The following is a 22,431-nucleotide window of genomic DNA, read 5'->3' as shown; positions in this document are numbered from 1 at the left end:
TTGGAAATTTTGTTGCAACGACGAGTACCGAGAAGATAAATTAGCAAATCGATTTACGACCAAGGATTAAGAGAGGATGTGAAAGCGATAATATTTTTCAAGTAAGAGACGAGATAAGGAAAGTCCTTAAAATCAACTTATTCCACTCTAACCATTACTTGTATCTTATCGTCACTGTTGCCACTCTTGTTTAAAATGGTTCAACGTAAGTATTCAACTACAAATATTTTATAAAATACTTACTAAAATTTCAGATCTCTACCGCTGGGTCGACTCCTCCATCACTGATGAAAAATTTCCTTCCACAGCGATTCAAATCGGTGCGGATAGCCACGGCCATCCTATTTACGTAGGAAGAGCGTACTTTAATAACACTTTGACTCCTGTGCACGTCGTCCCAGAGCACAAAATAGCTTATCTGCCTAACGATGGCAAAGAACATTGCGTTGACAAATATCAAGTAAGTCGTATTTTTTCACGCTATTTTTATAACAAAATTTTTGGCAGATTTTGTGTTTGAACCATTTCAAATGGGTGCCAAGTGAAGGCGGCGTAGTACTTCCAGGGGCAGTACAGGCTGGTCGTAATAAAGATGGTATCCCCCTGTATGTAGGCAGAGTGTTCCACGAAGGTACCTCGATTGTCGGAATGGTGATCAAACTGAATCCCAGTTCTTGCATTTGTGTAACTAGCTTTTTTTTAGATAAATCCGAAAACTCTAGTTTGCTATTTTCCTTACCAGGGCAAACAGCTAGTAGCCCAGAGTTACCAGGCCCTGGTTTCTCACTTCTACGAGTATGAGGTGGAGTAAATGTAGATTTTATTAGCAAGAAAGAAGATTCATCTACGAACAATGAGCATAGTTTTGCATTATTCGGTTATATATTGTAACACAATTTGAAATTTATAATATATTTATTTCAACGAAAACCTTGTTGTGTTGGGCAAAATTTGGAAATAAAATAATTCGGAGAAACGGTAGATGATGTTACCTTGATACTATTTTCAAAAAAGCCACAAGATAATGAAAACTCTTAAAAAACTTGTGATCAACAACTATTGCGTATTCAAGGTCCAATCTAATTACGAAAGTGTTCCTAAGAAATTTGGAAGGTTCCTCAATTATTGTAATCCAGCTCGTAAAATAGCTATTTCGACTCAAGAAATTATATAAAAATATATCCAAAAGTAGTACTCTTCCCAGTCTTTGCAATCAAAAATCCCTATTTTTCCTTAAAAGGTTACAATTGAAGCTCAAGTTTATGTCAAAATCAATAGGCGTTTACAACAAATACACTTCTCGAAAAAACAAGGTCAAAAGAGTCGAATAATTTTATTATCTTTACCCAAAAAATGATTGATTTGAATGCAGCAGAACTGGCAACAATATTCCATGGGATGACTAGAGATTGCTGACAAAACTTCAAACCTACAACACAAACAATAGTTTTCTTTATCGTTTGATGTTTATAAAATATAATATTATAATATATTTGTTTATGTAAATGTCACGCTGTACTATCTAAAGTCCATCAGCGTAGCCGTCTTAGCCAGTTTTTTTTTCCAATTTGTGAGCGATATCCATTATGTCAACAAAATCTCCTCTAAAACGATCTAAACGAGGTCAGTTACCTGTTCTAAATTGATAAGATATGCAGCTTAATTCTGATACTTGTTTATAAAAGTTAATCGTTTTAACTTTAGAGATCGTTTCTGTGAATTGCATATTGAAGGTTCCAATTTCACAATTGATATTTTCCTACTATGGTTTCTAAGACAATGTCTAGGACTGTTAACGCATTGATAATGATGTGACACACAAAAATGATTCATACTTGGGGAGCATAGAATAGTGAAGGACTGCGTAGAGATCAGGATACTTATAAACGAAACAAAATCCAGAAATATTTTACTGATTTTTTCTGTAGCAAATGTTAAAAATTGAAGGATAGAAACAGTAATTAATACTGTCAACTGCATGTTTATTTTCCCAAACTACGTTTTCACTTTTCGTGAATCGTATAGGCAATAATTTCCCTATTACTCATAACGCTTCTTGCACTACGCCCGACGGCAATTTTTCTTCTTCAAATTCGTTTTGAGACATTTTTTTCTTGCATGCACTTTTGTAAAAATGAAAATTTTTATAGCAACCCATACCTACTGCTACGATGAAAATAGAGCTTGATATTTAAATTCCTAAATATTTTTTTATATTGTCTTTACATTCTGCTATAGAAGAAAATATAAAAATTTCGTTTTCAGACATTGCAATCAATATTTTTTTAAAATAAGACTATTATTTTATATTGTATATTATTTTGACGATTTTATTGAAAAAACGAATAAAGGCAAGATCGATAAATTTATCGACAATAATAATTGAGAAATGATGCGACAGCGATAATATTTTTGACGGAAGGGATTAGATAACGAAACTCATTAAAAGCAGCCTACTTCAACTCTCACTATTACTTGTCTCTTGTCGCCACTCTTGGCTCTTTTTCTTATTTACAATGACCCAAAACAGTAAGTATTTATAAAAAAATTCCTTGTTGCCATTAAAAAAAATATATATGTAGAAATTGCGGATCTCTATCGCTGGGTCGATTCCTCCACCACTGACGAAAAATTTCCTTCCACGGCCTTTCAAATCGGTACCGATAGCCAAGGCCATGCTGTTTACATGGGAAGAGCATACTTTAATAACACTTTGTCTCCTGTCCACGTCGTCCCACAGCGCAAGATAGCTTACCTGCCTAACGATGGCAAAGAACATACTGTTGAAAAATTTCAAGTAAGCCTAATTTGTTCCCACTTCTTTCATAACAAGTTTTTCGCAGCTTTTGTGTTTGAACCATTTCAAATGGGTGCCAAGTACGGCAGGCAAAATACTTCCAGGGGCGGTACAAGGTGGTCGTAATCCCTACGGTTTACCTCTGTATGTTGCCAAAGTGTCTTACCAAGAAAGCTCGATTGTCGGAGTGGTGAGAAAATAATCGCAATTGTTGCGTTTGTGTAGATATTTTTTTTTAGATACATCCGCTTGCGGAATATTGCTCCTTCCCTTACCAAGGCAAACAGGTTACAACGCAGAATCACCAGGCCCTAGTCTCTCACTTCTATGACGAGTAAATGTGGATTTTATGTTAAAAAACAAGTTTCATTTACCAAAAAGGAACGGAGGCTCATTTTTCGTAGATGAAACTTTTTTCTTCTTGCATTATTCGGTTTTATATTGTAACACAGCTTTAAATCGATAATATATTTTTTTTAATACGAAACCTTGTTGAATTTCACCCCTTTTAAAATAGACAAATTGTTTAACCCCAAACGGTGCAAATTTATTTTTTAAAGATAATACTTTTTTGTATAATATTGTGAAAATATATTTCAAAAATGTACTAACACAAGATAAAGTTGCAAATAAATTTCTTCGAAGGAACAATACGTGGTATGACACTGGTAATATTTTTTCAAGTAAGGCACAAGATAATGCAAACCCTTGAAACCACCAATTATAGTAACTAACGTAACGTTACGTTGAACGGGTGATTAAAATCGGCGTGGGTTAAACTCAACAATTCATTTCTTAGTAACTCAAATTCACACGACTAATTACGCAACGATTGTGAATAACCATCGTTCCCTCTATTTAAACCTATACGTTCCTCTGGATGGTTTGAGAACAGCGCGGACTTTTAGTGTTATATTTTTGTATATTAATGGCCACATTTCTAAGTATTTTGTTGTACTCTCTGAAGATCCTCAGGATAGCCGTCTCAACGACTTTTATTTATAGATTTGTGAACGAATTTCCTTATCTCAACAAAACACTCGTATACAACGATCTAAATTGGGTCGGCTGCAATATAAATGAATATAAATTGATAAGATATGCAGTTTTTTTTTTTCAGAAAAGTTAATCGTTTTAAAATTTCCAGACCGTCTTTCTGTGAATTCCACACTCAAAGTTCCAGGATTTCATATTTGTTATTTCCTACATCGATTTTGTGGAAGACGTTTGTTTAGACGGAAAATCCGTTTCCAACAAGATATCTGGAATTATTAACGTAAATTAATGAGAAGGATTTAATGTTTTTTTCCGATTATTAGTATTGTTAATCAGAAATTGAACCTCCTGTTAAATAATAAACTAGTTCTGGATCAGATTAATATTTGAACTAATGTTATTAATTGTTAGAATGAATAAAATGTTCTCTAGAAGCGTAGAGGAGAGGAGACTGTTACCGAAAAAGATAGGTGGGGATTGTTTCGGATCTTATTGCTGAAACCAAATCTAGAACGATTTTCTTGCAACGTTTAAATATCAAATTTTCATCTTACGAATTTCCAATCAATATTTTGTGTAGATTTATTTAAATACAATATTTTGACAATATCATTGCCAAAACGAATACACAATGCACGAATATCAGACAATTTTATGGCAGGAGATTAAGAGAGGATGTGATAATATCAAGGTACGAGATAATGCAATGCTTTAAAAACTTCCCATTCCAACTGTAATCATTACTACTTGTCACTGGTCGTCATTGTTGCCACATCTCGATTGAAATGGCTCAAAAACGTAAGTATAAAAAATAAACCCAAATATTTTTTAAATTTGTTTCCAAGTTTCCGCTCTTTGTTGTTATTATATATTTAAAAAAAATCTGTCAAAATTTTAGCTCTCTACCACTGGGTCGATTCTTCCATCACCGACCCCATATTCCCTCACACGGCCGTTCAGATCGGTAGCGATGCCCACGGCCATCCTGTTTACGTCGGAAAAGCACCAGTTAAGGACATTGTGGCCCCTACCACCGTCATCCCAGACCACAAAAAAGCCACTGTGCCCAATTATCAGAATGAATCTTCCGTTGAAAACTATCAGGTGAGTCATATTTTTTCATACTTCTCTTGTAACAAGTTTTTGGCAGCTTTTGTGTTTGAACGAATTGAAATGGGTGCCAGATCATGACGGCAGGGTACTACCAGGGGCGGTACAAGCTGGTTACAATAAGGATGGTTTCCCGTTGTACGTGGGCAAGGTGTTCCACGAAGGATCCTGGATTGTCGGAGCGGTGATCAAATTGAAACAGTTCTTACTCGTATATAACTAATTTTTTTGTTTTTAGATAAATCCTAAACAGGAAGTTTGTTATTTCCCTTACAATGGCAAAGAGTTATCAAGCAAGCATTACGAAGCCCTGGTCGCGGATTTCTTTAGAGACTAACAGTGGGTTTTAAAATCACGAGAGAAGTTTCGTATACGAAAAATGTACATTATTCAGTTTAATATTTTATTACTTATTTTTAGACCAAACCACATTGACTTTTACTCTTTTTAAAACAGTTGCAAAAAGTACTATTGATTGTTAAGTGTGAGTGAAGTAATAAAAACGATTAGTTGTTTGGCATCTTTTTTTAATATTAAATTTTCTTCTTCCGAATATCCAATGAACATTTACCTCTAAAATTAATGTTTATTTTTTAAAGATACTACTATTTATTTTAGTATAAAACGAAAACGAGTACACACAAGATCAGATAAATTCGCGCGAAGGATTAAGGGAGGGTGTGACAGGGTAAATCATTTTTAAGTAGGGACAAGATAATGAAATGGTTCAAAAACCTATCCCAACTCTAATCATCAGTTGCGTCCCGTCATCGATAGTGTCACTTCTTGGTTAAAATGGCTCAAACGCGTAAGTAGTTTTCACATGTTGTTCATAAAAAAAAATATATCAAAATTTAGCTTTCTACCGCTGGATCGATTCTTGCACCACCGACAACGATTTCCCTTGCACGGCTTATCCAATCGGTGCCGATTCCAGCGGTCATAATGTTTACGTAGGCAGAACACACTTTGAGCAAGTTTTGGGCCCAGTCACCGTCGTTCCAGAGCTCAAAAAAGCCTCTCTGCCTGGCAATGGGAAAGAGCATGCCATTGAGAAATATCAAGTAAGTCATATTTTTCCACACTTCCTTTATAACATGTTTTCGACAGCTTTTATGTATGAACCATTTTCAATGGCTGCCCAGTCATGACGGCAAAGTACTTCCAGGGGCGATACAAGGTGGTTATAATAAGGATGGTATACCTCTGTATATAGGCAGAGTGTGCCATGAGGGGTCCTGGATTGTAGGAACGGTGAAAAATTCAATCGCAGTCGTTGCTTTTGAGTAAATCATAGTTTTTCCTTAGATACATCCAAAGTATGGGGTTTGCTATTATCCTTACCAGGGCAAAGAGTTATCAACGAAGCAGTACGAAGCCCTGGTCTCCCACTTCTATCAGGTGTAGATGTGGGTTTCTATTATCAAGAAAGTAATTTCGACTACGAAGAATGAGCATCCTTTCTGCATTATTTAGTTTTGTATTTGTTTGTAGCACAGCTTTAATGTCGTGTCAATATACTTATTTCTACTACATAGAAATTGTTTTACTCAAAACGGAAAAAGTTAACTGGGTTATTAACATAATTAGTCAGTTTAATTCAATATTAGTATCAGGGTGGTACCTCTGCATATAGCCCCATATTACCAAGGAAGCAGAATAGATTTTTAATAAATAAAAAAGTGACCCCACGACGGAGCCTTGGGGAACTCCCAATTCAACATTGGCTGCAAATCAACAGACCCGTGTTCGGCATTGCCAATCAATATTTGCCCGTTATATACCTACATTTATTTTTTTAGAGATAACTATCTTCATGTATAATATTTTAAGAGTATTACTCCAGAAACAAAAGGATGTGACAGCGTAAATATCTTTTAAGGAAGGGACGAGATAACGAAATCCCTCAAAAGCAACCTATTCCGACTCTAATCATTACTTGTTTCACTACCACTGCAGCCAATTCTTGTTTAAAATGACTTCTCCAATATGTACGTATTTCAAAAAAACTTTAAATCTTTAGAAATTCGTTTCTTGTATTAAAATTTCAGGTCTCTACCGCTGGGTCGATGCTTGCATCACTGACGAAAAAATCCCCGACACCGCTTTTCAAATCGGTACCAATGTCCACGGCCACGCTATTTACGTAGGAAGAGCGTACTTTGAAGACGCTTTGTGCCCTATCCAGGTCATCCCGGCGCAAAAAAGAGCCTATCTGGGTCAAAATGGGAAAGAATATGCTGTTGAGAAATTTGAAGTAGGTCATATTTTTTCATACCACTTTTATAACAACATTTTTGGCAGATTTTGTGTTTGAACCAATTCAAATGGGTGCCAAGTCATGACGGCGTAGTACTTCCAGGGGCGCTACCAGGGGGCCGTAATAAAGTAGGTGTACCTACGTTTGTAGGCAGAGTATTCGCCGAGGGGTCATGTGTTGTCGGAACGGTAATAAAATTGAATCGCAGTTCTTGTGTAACTAAGTATTTTTTCGTAGATACATCCAAGATATGAAGTTTGTTTTTACCCTCACAAGGGTAAATCGTTAGAAACGAACAAACACGAGGCCCTGCTCTGTCTCTTCTATGAGGAGTAAATGTGGTCTTTCGCCATCAAGGAAGAATATTCGTTTACGCAAAATGAGCATCCGGTTTTATATTTGCTTGTAATAGAGTTTTAAATTTGTAATATATATATTTGTTTTAAGACGAAACCATATTTTGTTTTATTTTTTTTTTTTAATGACCAAAATATATCCTATTTCTAAACTTACTCTACACTGGGTTCTTTAAACTCTTTAGACCCTAGACGATTTAAGTTCTCTAGATTCTCAAATTTCTAAATTATCAAAGTTTTGTAAATTCTCTAAAATTCACCGCTCTGTAGCTACTGTTGCCTCTCTAAAGTCTTTAAGATTATAGACTATTTAAATTCTCTAGCTTCTCTAAGCTGTCCATAATTTCTAGATAATCTAGATTCTCTAAGCTTTAGAAACTCTTTAGAACCTTCTAGGTTCTCGTCGAAAGTCCCCGTTTCCTCTAAGATCTCTAGAATCTAGACTAGCGCACTGTAGACTCGACTCTAGACAATTTCAATTTCTTAGTTGCTCTAGATTCATGCTCTGGAAACCCTCTAAACTCTATAGACTCTTAAATTCTTTCTAGAATCTCAACTTCTTAAATTATCTTGGCCATCTAAGTTGTTGTAAGTCCCCACTTTCTCCAAGAGTTCTAGAATCTAGACTTCTTGATTTTATTTTCTGAGGTTTCTAGCCACAGTAGGCTCTCTAAAAAAAAAGTTTAAATTCTCTAGATTTTCTAAGCTGTCTATAGTTTAACTAAACTTTTTAAAATTTCCATTTATTCTAAGATTTCTAGGATATAGACTTTCTGGTTTTATAGATTTTGTGGACTCTCTAAACTCTTTAGACCCTAGACGATATCAGTTCTCTATATTTTCTAAGCTGCCTATAGTTTCAAGATCATCTATATTCTCTATATTTTGGACACCTTCTAACCTCCGTACTCTAACGTCTCTCTAGTTTCTCAAATCCCTAACATGTAGATTTTCTAAGTTCTCGAAAGTCTCAATTTTCTCTAAGATCTCTAGAATCTAGACTTGTTGATTTTATAAATTATCTGGAATCTCTAGCTACAGTAGGCTTTCTAAGTTCTTTTAAGTTCTCTATATTCTCTAAGTTGTTTATAGCTTCTAGATTCCCTATATTCTCTATGCTCTGGAGACCCTTTATGCTTTGTACTCTAAATTCTCTTTAGACTTTCAAATCCCTAAATTTTTTAGATCTTCTAGATTCTCTTAAGTCCCCATTTCCTCAAGATCTCCAGAATCTAGACCTATCAGCTTTTATAGAACGTACTGTAAACTCTTCAAAGTTTTCGACTTCGGCCGATTTAAATTTTCTAGATACTGTAGATTTTCCAGACTCTGGAATTCCTTTAAACTCCGTACTCTTTCTAAACCCTCCATTTTTTCTGAGATTTATAGAATCTAGACGTTTTAGTTTTATAGATTTTGTGGAGTTTGGAGCTACAGTAGGCTCTCTAAACTCTTTAAACCGTAGACGATTTAAGTTCTCTACATTCTCTAAACAGTCTATAGATTCTAGATCCTTTATGTTCTCTATCCTCTGGAGACCCTCCACACTTCCTACTCTAAATTTTCTCAAGATTCACAAATCTCTAAATTGTCTAGATCTTCTAGATTTTCTAAAGTCCCCATTTTCTCTAAGATCTCTAGATTCTAGACTTCCCAGATTTTATAGATTTTCTGGACTCCCTAACTTACTGTAGACTCTTCAAAATCTTTCGACTCTGGGTGATTTAAATTTTCTAGGTACTTTAAATACTCCTGGCTCTGGAAATCCTCTAAACTAGGTAGACTTTTTAAAGTCTGCATTTTTTCTGAAATTTCTAGAATCTAAACTTTTTAGTTTTATAGATTTTTTTGGATTCTTGAACTACAGCAGGCTCTCTAACTTCTTTAGTCTCTAGACGATTTAAGTTCTCTAGATTCTTTAAGATGTCTACAATTTCTATTTTCTCTATCTCTATGCTCTGGAGACCCTCTAAACTCCGCACTCTAAATTCTCCCTAGATTCTCAAATCTCTAAACTTTCTAGATCATCTAGATTTACAAAAGTCCCCATTTTCTCTAAGATCTCTAGAGTCTAGAATTGTTGATTTTATAAATTATCTGGAATCTCTAGCTACAGTAGGCTCTCTAAGTTCTTTTAAGTTCTCTATTTTCTCTAAGTTGTTTATAGCTTCTAGATTCCCTATATTCTCTATGATCTGGAGACCCTTTATACTTTGTACTCTAAATTCTCTTTAGATTTTCAATTCCCTAAATTGTTTAGATCTTCAAGAATCTCTTAAGTCCCCATTTTCTCAAGATCTCCAGAATCTAGACCTACCAGTTTTTATAAATTTTCTGGGCTATGTAACGTACTGTAAACTCTTCAAAGTTTTCGACTTCGGGCGATTCAAATTTTCTAGATACTGTAGATTTTCCAGACTCTGGAATTCCTTTAAACTCCGTACTCTTTCTAAAGCCTCCATTTTTTCTAAGATTTATAGAATCTAGACGTTTCAGTTTTATAGATTTTGTTGTGTTTGGAGCTACAGTAGGCTCTCTAAACTCTTTCGACCGTAGACGATTTAAGTTCTCTATATTCTCTAAACAGTCTATAGATTCTAGATCCTCTATGTTCTCTATCCTCTGGAGACCCTCCACACTTTGTACTCTAAATTCTCTCAAGATTCACAAATCTCTAAATTGTCTAAATCTTCTAGATTTTCTAAAGTCCCCTTTTTTCTAAGATCTCTAGATTCTAGACCTCCCAGATTTTATAGATTTTCTGGACTCCCTAACTTACTGTAGACTCTTCAAAGTCTTTCGTCTCTGGGTGATTTAAATTTTCTAGGTACTCTAAATACTCCTGGCTCTGGAAATGCTCTAAACTCGGTACACTTTTTAAAGTCTGCATTTTTTCTCAAATTTCTAGAATCTAAACTTTTTAGTTTCATAGATTTTTTTGGATTCTTAAATTACAGCAGGCTCTCTAACTTCTTTAGTCTCTAGACGATTTAAGTTCTCTAGATTCTTTAAGATGTCTACAATTTCTATTTCCTCTATCTCTATGCTCTGGAGACCCTCTAAACTCCGCACTCTAAATTCTCCCTAGATTCTGAAATCTCTAAGCTTTCTAGATCTTCTAGATTTACAAAAGTCCCCATTTTCTCTAAGATCTCTAGAATCTAGAATTGTTGATTTTATAAATTATCTGGAATCTCTAGTTACAGTAGGCTCTCTAAGTTCTTTTAAGTTCTCTATTTTCTCTAAGTTGTTTATAGCTTCTAGATTCCCTATATTCTCTATGATCTGGAGACTCTTTATACTTTGTATTCTAAATTCTCTTTAGATTTTCAAATCCCTAAATTGTTTAGATCTTCTAGATTCTCTTAAGTCCCCATTTCCTCAAGATCTCCAGAATCTAGACCTACCGGCTTTTATAGATTTTCTGGGCTCGTAACGTAAACTTTTCAAAGTTTTCGACTTCGGGCGATTTAAATTTTCTAGATACTGCAGATTTTCCAGACTCTGGAATTTCTTTAAACTCCGTACTCTTTCTAAAGCCTCCATTTTTTCTGAGATTTACAGAATCTAGACGTTTTAGTTTTATAGATTTTGTGGAGTTTGGAGCTACAGTAGGCTCTCTAAACTCTTCAAACCGTAGACGATTTAAGTTCTCTACATTCTCTAAACAGTCTATAGATTCTAGATCCTCTATGTTCTCTATCCTCTGGAGACCCTCCACACTTCGTAGTCTAAATTCTCTCAAGATTCTCAAATCTCTAAATTGTCTAAATCTTCTAGATTTTCTAAAGTCCCCATTTTCTCTAAGATCTCTAGATTCTAGACTTCCCAGATTTTATAGATTTTCTGGACTGCTTACTGTAGACTCTTCAAAGTCTTTCGACTCTGGGCAATGTAAATTTTCTATATGCTTTAGATTATCCAGGCTCTGGAAATTCTCTAAACTTTTTGAAGTCTCCATTTTGTCTAAGATTTCTAGGATCTAGACTTTTTGGTTGTATAGATTTTGTGGACTCTCTAGCTAACTCTCTAGACTCTAGACGTTTTAAGTTTTCTACATTCTCTAAGCTGTCTATAGTTTCTAGATCCTCTATATTATCCATGCTTTGGATACTCTAACCTCTGTACTTTAAATTCGCGCTATCAAGGAAGAAGATTCGTTTACACAACAAAATGAGCATCCGGTTTTATATTTGCTTGTAACAGGGTTTTAAATTTATAGTATATGTATCTGTTTTAAGACGAAATCATATTGTGTTTTATTTTCTTTTTTTAATTACAAATTAAGTATTTTACCTAATGACCAAAATATATCATTATTATGTTTGTTTATATAATCACGGCACTTGTAAATTTTTCACCGTACTGTCTGATGTCCCTCAGGGTACATGTCCAAAGCCAGTTTTATTTCTCCTATTTGTAAACGATTTTCGCTATAGAACCATCTAAGTAAATGGGTGTATGTATAAGTGACTACAAATTGAAAAGATATGCAGTTTAATCCTGATATTTATTTAGAAAAGTTAATCTTCTTAAAATTTACAGATCGTCTGTCAGTGAATTCCACATTTAAAGTTCCAAGATTTCATATTTGTCATGTTCCTACAGAGATATTGCCAAATACGCATGTTGCAATTACAATCAATATATTAAATATTTGATTTCAATTATTTTATCACTAACTGTTACTATAAAAATGTAGCCGTAAGCAGCAACGGCACAATACTTAAAATATAATTTTAATCTAAAAATCACCATTTGGATTTTTAGCATTTTATTGTTAACAGAGGACTATGTATATTACGAAAAAAAGTCATTGGATAAGCTCCACCCACTCACCCCCATCACAATTGTGATGGGGGTGGGTGTCACATCGAGAGGTGCAGCTTAATATTGTAAAATCTATATTTCACGACAAAAAATTTGCATTTAAACATGTTTCAAGTTTCTTATTATGACAACGCATATTAAGAAAAAAAAAGGTAAAATATAAGCCCCACCCACCCGCCTCTGTCTCAATTGTGATGAATCTTTGTATTCGTTGTCCGCTAAGGGGCGGAGCTTAATTGCAAAATCTCTATTTCTTTACAAAAAATTACCATGTGAAAAGTCCACCAGGGTTGCCATATCTACCGATTACGTACAGTAGTTTTTTCCCCTAGAAAAAATAAGAATATTTATTCCCTATTTTTTCTCAAAATAGTCTACTTTCAACAATACGATCAAATCTCAAACATTTTTCACTTGGTAATTCCTTGTACAGAAAAATGGACTTCGTAATTAAGCGCCGTCCCGTCTCACGACGAATAAAAAAATTAACCACAAGAGTAGGGGGCGGGTGGGTGGGGCATAATATTTGCCTTATTTTTCTTTATATATATAGTTTTCTTGCAACAACACGACACTTAAATCACGCTTAACATGATAATTCCTTGTAAAGAAATATGAACTTTGCAAATAAGCTCCGCCCCCGTCCCACGATGGACAAAAAAATAATCGGAATTGAGATGGGGGCGGCCGGGGGTGGCCTATATTTAGCTCTTAACAAAATATTTTATGTTCAAAACTGTAAAATTTTGTAGACAAATATGGATTTTGAAATTAAGCTCCGCCCCTCGATCCGACAACAAATGAAAAAAGACCAGGGCGAGGTTTATCATTGGCTTCTTTTTATTGATATAGTTTACTCTCGACAACACGACACTTAAAACATGCTTCACGCGGTAATTTCTTGTTGAAGAAAAATTCATAATAGGGGGGGGGGGTTATGTTTTGTCTTTTCTCTTAATATATTCGTCACAATTGAGACACGGGCGGGTGGGTGGGGCTTAATCATTGGCTTCTTTTCTTAATGTGTATAGTTTTCTGTCAACAATACGTTACTTAAAACATAATTCTAATCTCAAATTCACCATTCGTCGTCAAAAAAATGGTTTATATAACTCGTTCGAAAAATGGAATATTATCATTGCTCATGTGATTTGCCTCAGTCGTCTTTGGTTGGTTTGGTCCATACTCGCATGATCTTACTGATGAAACTAAATCTAAAATTATAGTGTTACTTTTTAAATACTCAATATTCGTCTTGGAAATTTCCAATCATTATTTGCCTGTTATATTCGAGTTTATTTTTCTAAAGATAACACTATTTATATGTAATGTGCCAACAGAATATTGCAAAAACGAGTACACAAAAGATCAATCATCAATCGAATTTATGGCGAAGAATTAACAAAAGGTGTGACAGAGTAAATATATTTTATTTAAGCAACGAACGAGATAATAAAAAGCCTTAAAAGCAACCAATTCCAGTTCTAATCATTACTTGTCTCTCGTCATCACTGTTGCCACATTTTGATTAAAATGGCTCAATATCGTGAGTCTTAATTTAAAAAAACAAATACAACATTTTTTGAATTTGTTTCCCACTTTCAGCTCTGTACCGCTGGGTCGATTCTTCCATCAATGACGAAAATGTCCCTGCCACAGCCTTTCAAATCACTACCACTACCCATGGTCATCCTGTTTACGCAGGAAAGACGCCCTTTGAAGATGTTGTGCTCCCTGTGAACGTTATCCCAAAGGACAAAAAAGCCACTCTAGCTCTCAACGGGAAAGAACATGCCGTTGATAAATATAAAGTAAGTTGTATCGTTCCAGACTTCTTTTATAATAAGTTCTTTTAGCTTTTGTGTTTGAACCAAGTCAAATGGGTACCAAGTCAAAACGGGATAGTACTTCCAGGGGCGGTACAAGCTGGTCATAATATGAATGATATACCTTTGTATATTGGCAGAGTGTTCCACGAGGAGTCCTGGATTGTGGGAGCGGTGATAAAATTGAATCGCAGTTCATGATTTCGTATAACTAGCTATTTTTTCGTAGATAAATCCGAAGTATGAAGTTTGCTATTATCCTTACCAGGGCAAAGAGTTATCAGCGAAGAAATACGAAGCGCTGGTCTGTGAGTTCTATCAGGAGTAATATGTGGTTTTATAATCAAGGAAGAAGTTTCGTCTACGAAAAATGATCATCTGTTCTGCATTATTATGTGTTTTAAATTTATAATATATCTATTTTAAGACGAAACCATAGGTAGTTTTAATTTTTTAAACTAGATAAATTGCTTTTTCTACAATTTGGTTATAAATACAAACTAAACTAAATTTTATGCATGTGTGTTTCATTTACTAAGATCCAAACTGAGAGGCGGCACGTGTTCATGACCTATTTCGACCCTATAATCAATATAGAAATCCTGTATTTTATTAAACAGAAAATTTTTATTTTCGGAATTGTCAATCAATATTTGCGTGCTAAATCCGTATTTATTTTTCCAAAGATAATACTATTTGTATACAGTGTGTTTACAGCATTAATGCAAGTGCACACAAGATCAATCGGCAATTAAATTCATGACCAAGAATTTAGGTAGGGTGTGACAAGGTAAATATTTTTTACGTAATGAACAAGATAATAAAATGCCTTAAAAGTAATCCTTTCCAACCTTAACTATCACTTGTCGTTCGTCATCACTACTGTCACTTTTTGATTAAAATGACTGAAATGTGTAAGTATAATTGCAAATATTTTTGAAATTTGTTGTCCATAAAAAATATATATTAAAACATTAGCTCTCTTCCGCTGGGTCGACTGCTGCATCACCGACGACAACGTCCCTTCCACGGCCCTTCCAGTCGGTACCGATACCCATTTACATAGGAAGGGCACACTTTGAGAACACTTTATCTACTGTCCACGTCATCCCAGAACACAAAATAGCCCATCTGCCTCACAATGGGAAAACACATTGCGTTCATAATTACCAAGTAAGTGATATTTCTCACAATTCCTTCGTAATACCACAAGTGTTTGGTAGATTTTGTGCTTGAACCATTTCAAGTGGGTCTCAGATCATGACGGCAGAGTACAAGGGGCGGTAAAAACTGGTTCTAATAAGAACGGTGTGCCTCTGTTTCTAGGCAGAGTGTTCCACGAGGGGTCCTGGATTGTCGGAATGGTGATCAAACTTTTCCATTTCGTGTATTTGTGTAACTAGCGTTTTTTCTTAGATAAATCCAAGATATGATACTTGCTTCTACCCTTACAAGGGCAAATCTTTAGAAGCGAACAAACACGAAGCCCTGGTTGGTCACTTCTATGAAGAGTAAATGCGAGTTTTTTACCAAGAAGAAGTTTCGTCTATGAATTTGATTGCTTGTAACACTGTTTTAAATTTATAATACATTTATTTTAAGACAAAACCATTTTGAGTTTTATTCTTTTTAATTTTACGTTGTGGATTCATATAATTAATTAGACAGACGTGAAAGTGATGCACATTGGAAGGATTTAATGTTTTTTCGCTTTATTGTTGTTGACCAGAAACAACACAAAGGAAGGACTTTGTTCTTTACGACTTTGACCCACTCCTTGATCTTGTAGTTTCCACGTTTCTGATCCAATTTAGGCACAATTACACTTAATGATGTAAAGCTATTTATGTAAACAGACGCATTTTACGACAAAGTTTACGTGTATCTCCGTAATGAGATCTGCCGTAATTAAGTTTCAATGTTTTAATAACATGTTTTCTCGACAAAAATAACGTAGGACAGTCACTTGTGCTTTAGAGCACGAAGCGATATTTTATTGGTGGAGTGCGAAAGTTTAAGCACGACACGACAATTGTGACAAAGCCACTTTACGCCCGAGATACACTTAGAATTTTCTCCAACTTCTGAGTTTTTCGATTTTTAATAAGTTTTGCAATTTTTTTATTTAAAATTGCCCGAGTTTTCAATTTTTTATTTTGAAAGTTTTAGATTCTTTAATTATATTTCTTCAGATTCGCCAATTTACAATTTTTCCTTTGGGTTTTGTGTTTTTTTTATTTTTGCAATTTTTCGAATTTTCAATGTTCCGAATTTATAATTTCTTGTGTTTTCAATTTCAATTTTTTGTTTCTCGTTTTTTTAATTTTTAAATTTTTCAGTTGCTTGATTTTCCAACTTTTAGATGTTTGATAAATCGATTTGCAATTTGAGGAGTTTTCAGCTTTTAACTTTTCAATTTTCCATCTCTTTCAGTTTTTCGATTTGTAATTTTTCGTTTCAGCTTTTCATTCTCTTTATTTTTTCAATTTTTCGTTTTTTCAATGTTGTGATTTTATAATTTATCTTTTTTTAATGTGAAAATTTTCAGTTTTCGGATTTTTGAATATTTCGATTCGCAATTTTTGGGTTTTCACATTTTCGGTTTTTCAACTTTTAGATTTTTTTATTTTTCGTTTTTTCAGTGTTAGATATTTCAATTAAATGTTAAAATATTTAAATATGTAAAAATTCATTTATAAAATTTTTCACTTCATCAATTTGGGATTTCAGAATTTTTCCATTTTTCAATTAATGGACTATAAAACTGTTTCACTCGTTAGATTTTTCAATTTTTTGATTTTTTATTTTTGTATTTTTCGTTATTTAATTTTTTAATCTTTCGATTTATACAATTTTCGTTTCGCTTTGTATTTTCTTTATTCTTGCAATTTTTCGAATTTTCAATGTTCTCATGTTCCTTAAATCTTAATTTATTCAATTTCTCGTTTCTTCAATTTCTCGATTTGCAATTTTTTAATTTTTCAATTTTTTGGTTTCTTCAAATTTACCTTATACTAACGTTTCGAGATTTCCTTTTTAAATTTTTCAGTTTTTCGATTTTCCAACTTTTGGATGTTTGATATTGCAATTTACAATTTCAGAAGTTTTCAAATTTTAAATATTGAATTTTTCAGTTTTTTAGTTTTTCGATTTGCAATTTTTCGTTTCAGTTTTTCATTTTCTTTATTTTTTCAATTTTTCGTTTTTCAATGTTATGATTTTATAATTTTTCTTTTTTTATTACGGAAGTTCTGAGTTTTCGGATTTTTCAATATTTCGATTTGTAATTTTTCGGTTTTCAATTTTTCGGTTTTTCGGTGTTAGATCTTTCAATTTCTCGATTTTTCAATTTTTCGTTTCTTCATTTTTTGATTTGCAATTTTTCTAGTTTTCATTTTAAATATGTAAAAAATTCATTCTGAAAATGTTTCACTTTATCAGTTTTAGGATTTCAGAATTTGTCCATTTTTAAATTATTGGACTATAAAACTTTTCCATTTATTAGGTTTTTAATTTTTTGATTTTTTATTTTTGAATTTCTCGTTAATTAATTTTTCAATGTTCTGAGTTTATAATTTCTTGTTTTTGAAAAAATTTCAATTTTTTCAATTTTACAATTTTTTGGTTTCTTAAATTTTACATTATATGACGTTTCGAGTTTACATTTTTCAGTTTTTCCATTTTCCAACTTTTGTATGTTTGATTTTTCGATTTCAGGAGTTTTCAATATTTAACTTTTCAATTTTTCATTTTTTTCAGTTTTTGAATTTGCAATTTTTCGGTTAATTTTCATCTTCTTTATTTTTTCGATTTTTCGTTATTTCAATATTCTCATTAAATAATATTTCTTGTTTCAATGTGAAAATTTTCAATTTTCCATTTATTAGAATTTTTATTTTTGAATTTCTGGTTATTTAGTTTTTCAATCTTTCGATTTTTACAATTTTTCATTTCGGTTTGTATTCTCTTTATTTTTGCAATTTTTCAATGTATTTCGATTTGCAATTTATCCGTTTACAATTTTTTTGTTTATCACTTTTAGATTTTTTCATTTTTCGTTTTTTCAGTGTTAGATATTTCAATTTCTCGATTTTCCAATTTTTCGTTTCTTCAATTTTTGATTTGCAATTTTTCTAATTTTCATTTTTAATAAAAATGTTTCGATTTTTCATTGCTACAGATTTAGATTTAAGAAAATTTTGACGACCTTGTAATTTTTCGACTTTACAATTTTTGGGTTTTCCGATTTTTCTTCGATTTTTGAGTATCTTGAGCAACGTTTCAATTTTTCGTTTCTCCTCTTCTTCAATTTGCAATTTTTCGATTTTGAAATTTCTCGTGTTATCAGTTTTTCTATTTTTCGATTTTTTCCTTTATTTAGTTTTATATTTTAAACTATTCAAATAAAAAAAAATAGAAAAATTGAAAAATTGTAAAACTGAAAAATCAAAAATGAGAACATGAAAGAGTATAAAACGAAAACTTTGATGCGACTAAAAACTGGAAATCAAGAACTTGAAAATTTGAAGAAACGATGAATTAAAAAATCGAACTGAGAAACTTAAAAATCCAAAAAGTGCAAAATTAAAAAAACGAAATATTATAAAATGGAAATATTGAAAATTAAAGAAATCGGAAAATCGGATGACTGAGAGAGAAATACACAAATTGCAAAACGGATAATTTTAAAAATTGGAAAATCGGGGAATTGATATTTCGATTTACCATTTCAGGAGTTTTTAATTTTTCATTTTTTCAGTTTTTCCATTTGCAATTTTTCGTTTCAGTTTTTCATTTTTTTTATTTCCTCAGTTTTTCGTTTTTTCTATATCCTAGTTTTATAATTTTTCTTTCTCAATATGAAAAGTTTCAATTCTTGGATTTTACAAGACTCCGATTTGCAATTTTTTGGTTTTTCAACTTTAAATTTTTTTAAATTTTCGTTCTTTAGTGTTAGATATTTCAATTTCTTAATATTTCAATTTTGCGTTTCTTCAATTTTTGCTTTGCAATTTTTCTAATTTTCATTTTAAATATGTAACAATAATCATCATCTGGAAAATTTTTCACTTTATAAATTTTACTACTTCAGAATTTTTCCATTTTTCCATTATTTGACTGTAAAACTTTTCCATTCATTAGATTTTTCACCTTTCCGATTTTTCATTTTTGAATTTCTACAATTTTACATTATAAGATGTTTCGAGTTTTCATTTTTAAATTTTTCGATTTTTCGATTTTTCAACTTTTGGATGTTTGATATTTCGATTTACAATTTCAGGAGTTTTTCAATTGTTAACTTTTCAATTGCTCGTTTTTTCAATTTTTTTAATTTTATAAATTTTCTTGTTTCAATTCAATTGTTTTCATTCTTGAATTTTTCAATATTTCGATTTGTGATTTTTCGCTTTTCCAACTTTTAGATTTTTTAATTTTTCGTTTTTTCGGTGTTATATATTCCAATTTCTCGATTTTTCAATTTTTCGTTTCATCAATTTTTGATTTGCAATTTTTCTAGTTTTCATTTTAAATATGTAAAAATTATCATTTTTAAAATTTTTCACTTTATCGATTTTAGGATTTCAGAATTTATCCATTTTTCAATTATTGGACTATAAAACTTTTCCATTTATTAGATTTTTCCCTGTTTCGATTTATTATTTTTGAATTTCTCGTTATTTAATTTTTCAATTTTTCCATCTTTCAGCGCTACAGCTATTTGATTTTAGACAAGTTTGACGACCCTATAATTTTTCGACTTAACAATTTTTGGGTTTTCCAATTTTTCGATTCATTAATTTCTTCGATTTCTGAGTTTCTCGCGCAGTTTCAATTTTTCGTTTCTTCTGTTCTTTGACTTGCTATTTTTCGATTTTCTATTTTTTCGAATTTGCAATATCCTGTTTTTTCAGTTTTTCTATTTGTAAATTGAAAATCGAAACGGAAAATACGAACGAGTCTAAAACGAAAACTTTGACACAACTAAAAACTGGAAATCAAGAACTTGAAAATTTGAAGAAACGAAAAATCAAAAAATTGAAAGATTTAAAATTGAAACTTAAAGTGCAAAATATCAAAAAAACGAAATATTATAAAATTAAAATATTGAAAATCAACGAAATCAGAAAATCGGATGACTGAGAAATCCGAAAATTCCAAAATGGGAAATTTTAAAAATTGGAAAATCTAGGAATTGAAAAATCAAAAAAAAAATTGTGGTGGCGGCATCTGATTGTTGTCAATTCTACGCGGAGGTTATTAACATCCATCAATAATGTAAATTAAATTTAAAACAAACATTTACATAACTAAGCCGATTAACCCATTCAATAAGGTACACTTTGACAATACGGTTGAACACAAAGCGCTCTCTATTAACTTTCCTTTGACATAATTACCCCACAAATTGATTAAAATGTGACATTAAACACTATTTCCAATGATTTGTAAAATTGTTTCCACGAACAAAAGAACTCGAAAATTGTTAATGTCGTTCGTATTTTGCGGCAACAAAATGAGTCGTTGGAGCAATTATGAGTCCGTGTATCGAAAGCTCGTCCCTCCCGCCGCTCATTCTCCACAGACCGTCCGTTTTCTGATTCCCTTTCTCGAACTGTTCGTTCATAATCTCGTTGTTCTCAGCGCGAATCGGTCCGAAACCGAATTATCCTTTATAGTCCTGTTCTTCCACTCTAATTTCACTTTTTCCATCCCGCCATCACCGGTAATCGAGTCGCAGCGGCAACAATGTAAACAATACTTCCAGCTCTGGCGGATATTATCCCGGAATTGGTTTAAATAAAAATCATCCCTGCCATTTAATGAGCGCCGGTACCGAACCGCCGGAATTCTCGTAATATTGCGCCGCCACCACCGCGGCGGCGGCGGCGTATCTTTTAAACTAATATCGTTGTATCTCGGGAAATGGCTAATAACCGTAACTTCATGTCCCTACTTCCATCAAGCCTTCGGAAACGCAATATAGACTTTTACCAGCTTCGCAAAATCGCCTTTCGGTTCTAAAACAGATCCTCGAGGATTTTTAAATTTATTTAAATTAAACTCGGGCCACCATTAAACGATACGGGAACTGCAGCAACAAGTCTGCGGCGGTTTAATCGGGGGTTTTGGGGGAGAAAAAATTCTAATTAATTTTTTCGGCTCCTCCAGCAATTGAAAATCTCCTGCCAAGTCATAAATTTCTCATCTAAGAATTTTTATCTGCCGGGACGGAGTTTCGCAAGAGACTTGGAGCGTGCAGACGTATATCAGAGACTGCAACCGCTTTAAATACTTCAATTAAAAACTACACGGACGTAAATTTGCAAAGGAACTTCCTGCTCCAACTTTGAACGTAAATGTAATTAGAGAGCCGAAAAGTTAATGACAGATAAAGCGAGGATGGGAAAAAGAAGTTTCGCGACGGCTTCTTGCGTGGAAATCCTCGTCAGTGCCAGAATGGGAGCACACTATTCCACTGAGAAAAAAGCGACCGCTGGAAAACCGCTTCTGTATCGTTTAATTTCTTTTATTCGGTGCTTATTTGTGCACGGAACAATTCCAAACCCGGCGCTGCACAAAAAATGCCCACACTTATTTACCTCGTAAAATCTAATAACAGAAAAATAATTATAAGAATTAACTTTACAAATACCGGGCTAGCACGAAACCATGCGTGCATACTTGGCTGAGATAAGAACAGGTTCAGATGTGCTGAAATTAATCTTTCGAGCAAAGTCGTAAAAGTAACTCTGTTTCTTATGAAATGGATATCACTCCTGCTTTTATTTATGTCTGGTGGGCGATTTGTGGAATCGTACAAAAAAAAGGAGACGGGAAGGTTGTATTCTGGGTTGCATACATGATTGTTAAAAAAAACATCATAAAAGAACACAATTTTATTTTTATTTTCATTGCAAATTTCTCGGTTGTTTTTAAAACACAGCAATTTGTATGAACATTGTAACAATTAACTAAATAAATTTCGGTTACATCATGACACAGAACTGACATTTTTCCATTAAAAGTTATCCAAACTGAACTATCGGTTCGTTAACTTTTCATTTAACCGTCGATTAAAAATATGGGTAACAATTAAACAGAAACACAGTGACACAAGGTAAATTAATTCGGTTTCCGATTGAAGTGAATTGGAAGCTTAAATAAACTTAAAAACAAACCAAAACACAATAGACCATGATAATTAAAATAACAGACACTCATTAAACTGACGAACAAAGAACAACAAAACAATGG

The 22,431-nt window shown here is 33.0% G+C and overlaps 5 protein-coding genes and 1 long non-coding RNA gene across 6 annotated transcripts; all 6 read left to right on the top strand.

Moving 5' to 3' along the window:
- Positions 1-97: 97 nt before the first annotated feature.
- On the top strand, positions 98-5,421 carry LOC135122203 (uncharacterized). Its single transcript, XM_064046643.1, has 8 exons — positions 98-205; positions 255-460; positions 508-651; positions 704-802; positions 1,073-1,139; positions 4,692-4,897; positions 4,944-5,087; positions 5,142-5,421. The coding sequence occupies exons 1-8, from the start codon at positions 196-198 to the stop codon at positions 5,238-5,240; spliced, it is 975 nt and encodes a 324-aa protein (XP_063902713.1). The 5' UTR covers positions 98-195; the 3' UTR covers positions 5,241-5,421.
- Positions 2,420-3,284, top strand: LOC135126438 (uncharacterized). The gene is made up of 4 exons (XM_064052488.1): positions 2,420-2,529; positions 2,583-2,797; positions 2,844-2,987; positions 3,037-3,284. Exons 1-4 carry the CDS (start codon positions 2,517-2,519, stop codon positions 3,133-3,135), a joined length of 471 nt encoding a protein of 156 aa, XP_063908558.1. The 5' UTR covers positions 2,420-2,516; the 3' UTR covers positions 3,136-3,284.
- Positions 5,422-5,466: 45 nt separating the features above from the next.
- Positions 5,467-6,444, top strand: LOC135126462 (uncharacterized). Its single transcript, XM_064052501.1, has 4 exons — positions 5,467-5,711; positions 5,762-5,967; positions 6,014-6,157; positions 6,212-6,444. The coding sequence occupies exons 1-4, from the start codon at positions 5,699-5,701 to the stop codon at positions 6,308-6,310; spliced, it is 462 nt and encodes a 153-aa protein (XP_063908571.1). The 5' UTR covers positions 5,467-5,698; the 3' UTR covers positions 6,311-6,444.
- Positions 6,445-6,536: 92 nt separating this feature from the next.
- Positions 6,537-7,616, top strand: LOC135126449 (uncharacterized). Its single transcript, XM_064052499.1, has 4 exons — positions 6,537-6,894; positions 6,955-7,160; positions 7,208-7,351; positions 7,401-7,616. Exons 1-4 carry the CDS (start codon positions 6,879-6,881, stop codon positions 7,497-7,499), a joined length of 465 nt encoding a protein of 154 aa, XP_063908569.1. The 5' UTR covers positions 6,537-6,878; the 3' UTR covers positions 7,500-7,616.
- Positions 7,617-13,786: 6,170 nt separating this feature from the next.
- LOC135141261 (uncharacterized) lies at positions 13,787-14,690 on the top strand. Its single transcript, XM_064072244.1, has 4 exons — positions 13,787-13,895; positions 13,955-14,160; positions 14,206-14,349; positions 14,405-14,690. The coding sequence occupies exons 1-4, from the start codon at positions 13,883-13,885 to the stop codon at positions 14,501-14,503; spliced, it is 462 nt and encodes a 153-aa protein (XP_063928314.1). The 5' UTR covers positions 13,787-13,882; the 3' UTR covers positions 14,504-14,690.
- A 336-nt stretch (positions 14,691-15,026) lies between these two features.
- On the top strand, positions 15,027-15,783 carry LOC135141220 (uncharacterized). Its single transcript, XR_010282362.1, has 4 exons — positions 15,027-15,089; positions 15,154-15,348; positions 15,399-15,539; positions 15,592-15,783. It is a non-coding gene; the product is annotated as an uncharacterized LOC135141220 (long non-coding RNA).
- Positions 15,784-22,431: the final 6,648 nt, after the last annotated feature.

The sequence above is a fragment of the Zophobas morio genome, unplaced genomic scaffold (assembly GCF_036711695.1).
Source record: "Zophobas morio isolate AGI-343-1 ecotype UQ-CSIRO unplaced genomic scaffold, CSIRO_AGI_Zmor_V1 ptg000002l, whole genome shotgun sequence".
Lineage (NCBI taxonomy): Eukaryota > Metazoa > Arthropoda > Insecta > Coleoptera > Tenebrionidae > Zophobas > Zophobas morio.
Note: the sequence above shows the minus strand (reverse complement) of the source record. Positions and strands in the feature narration are given on the sequence as shown.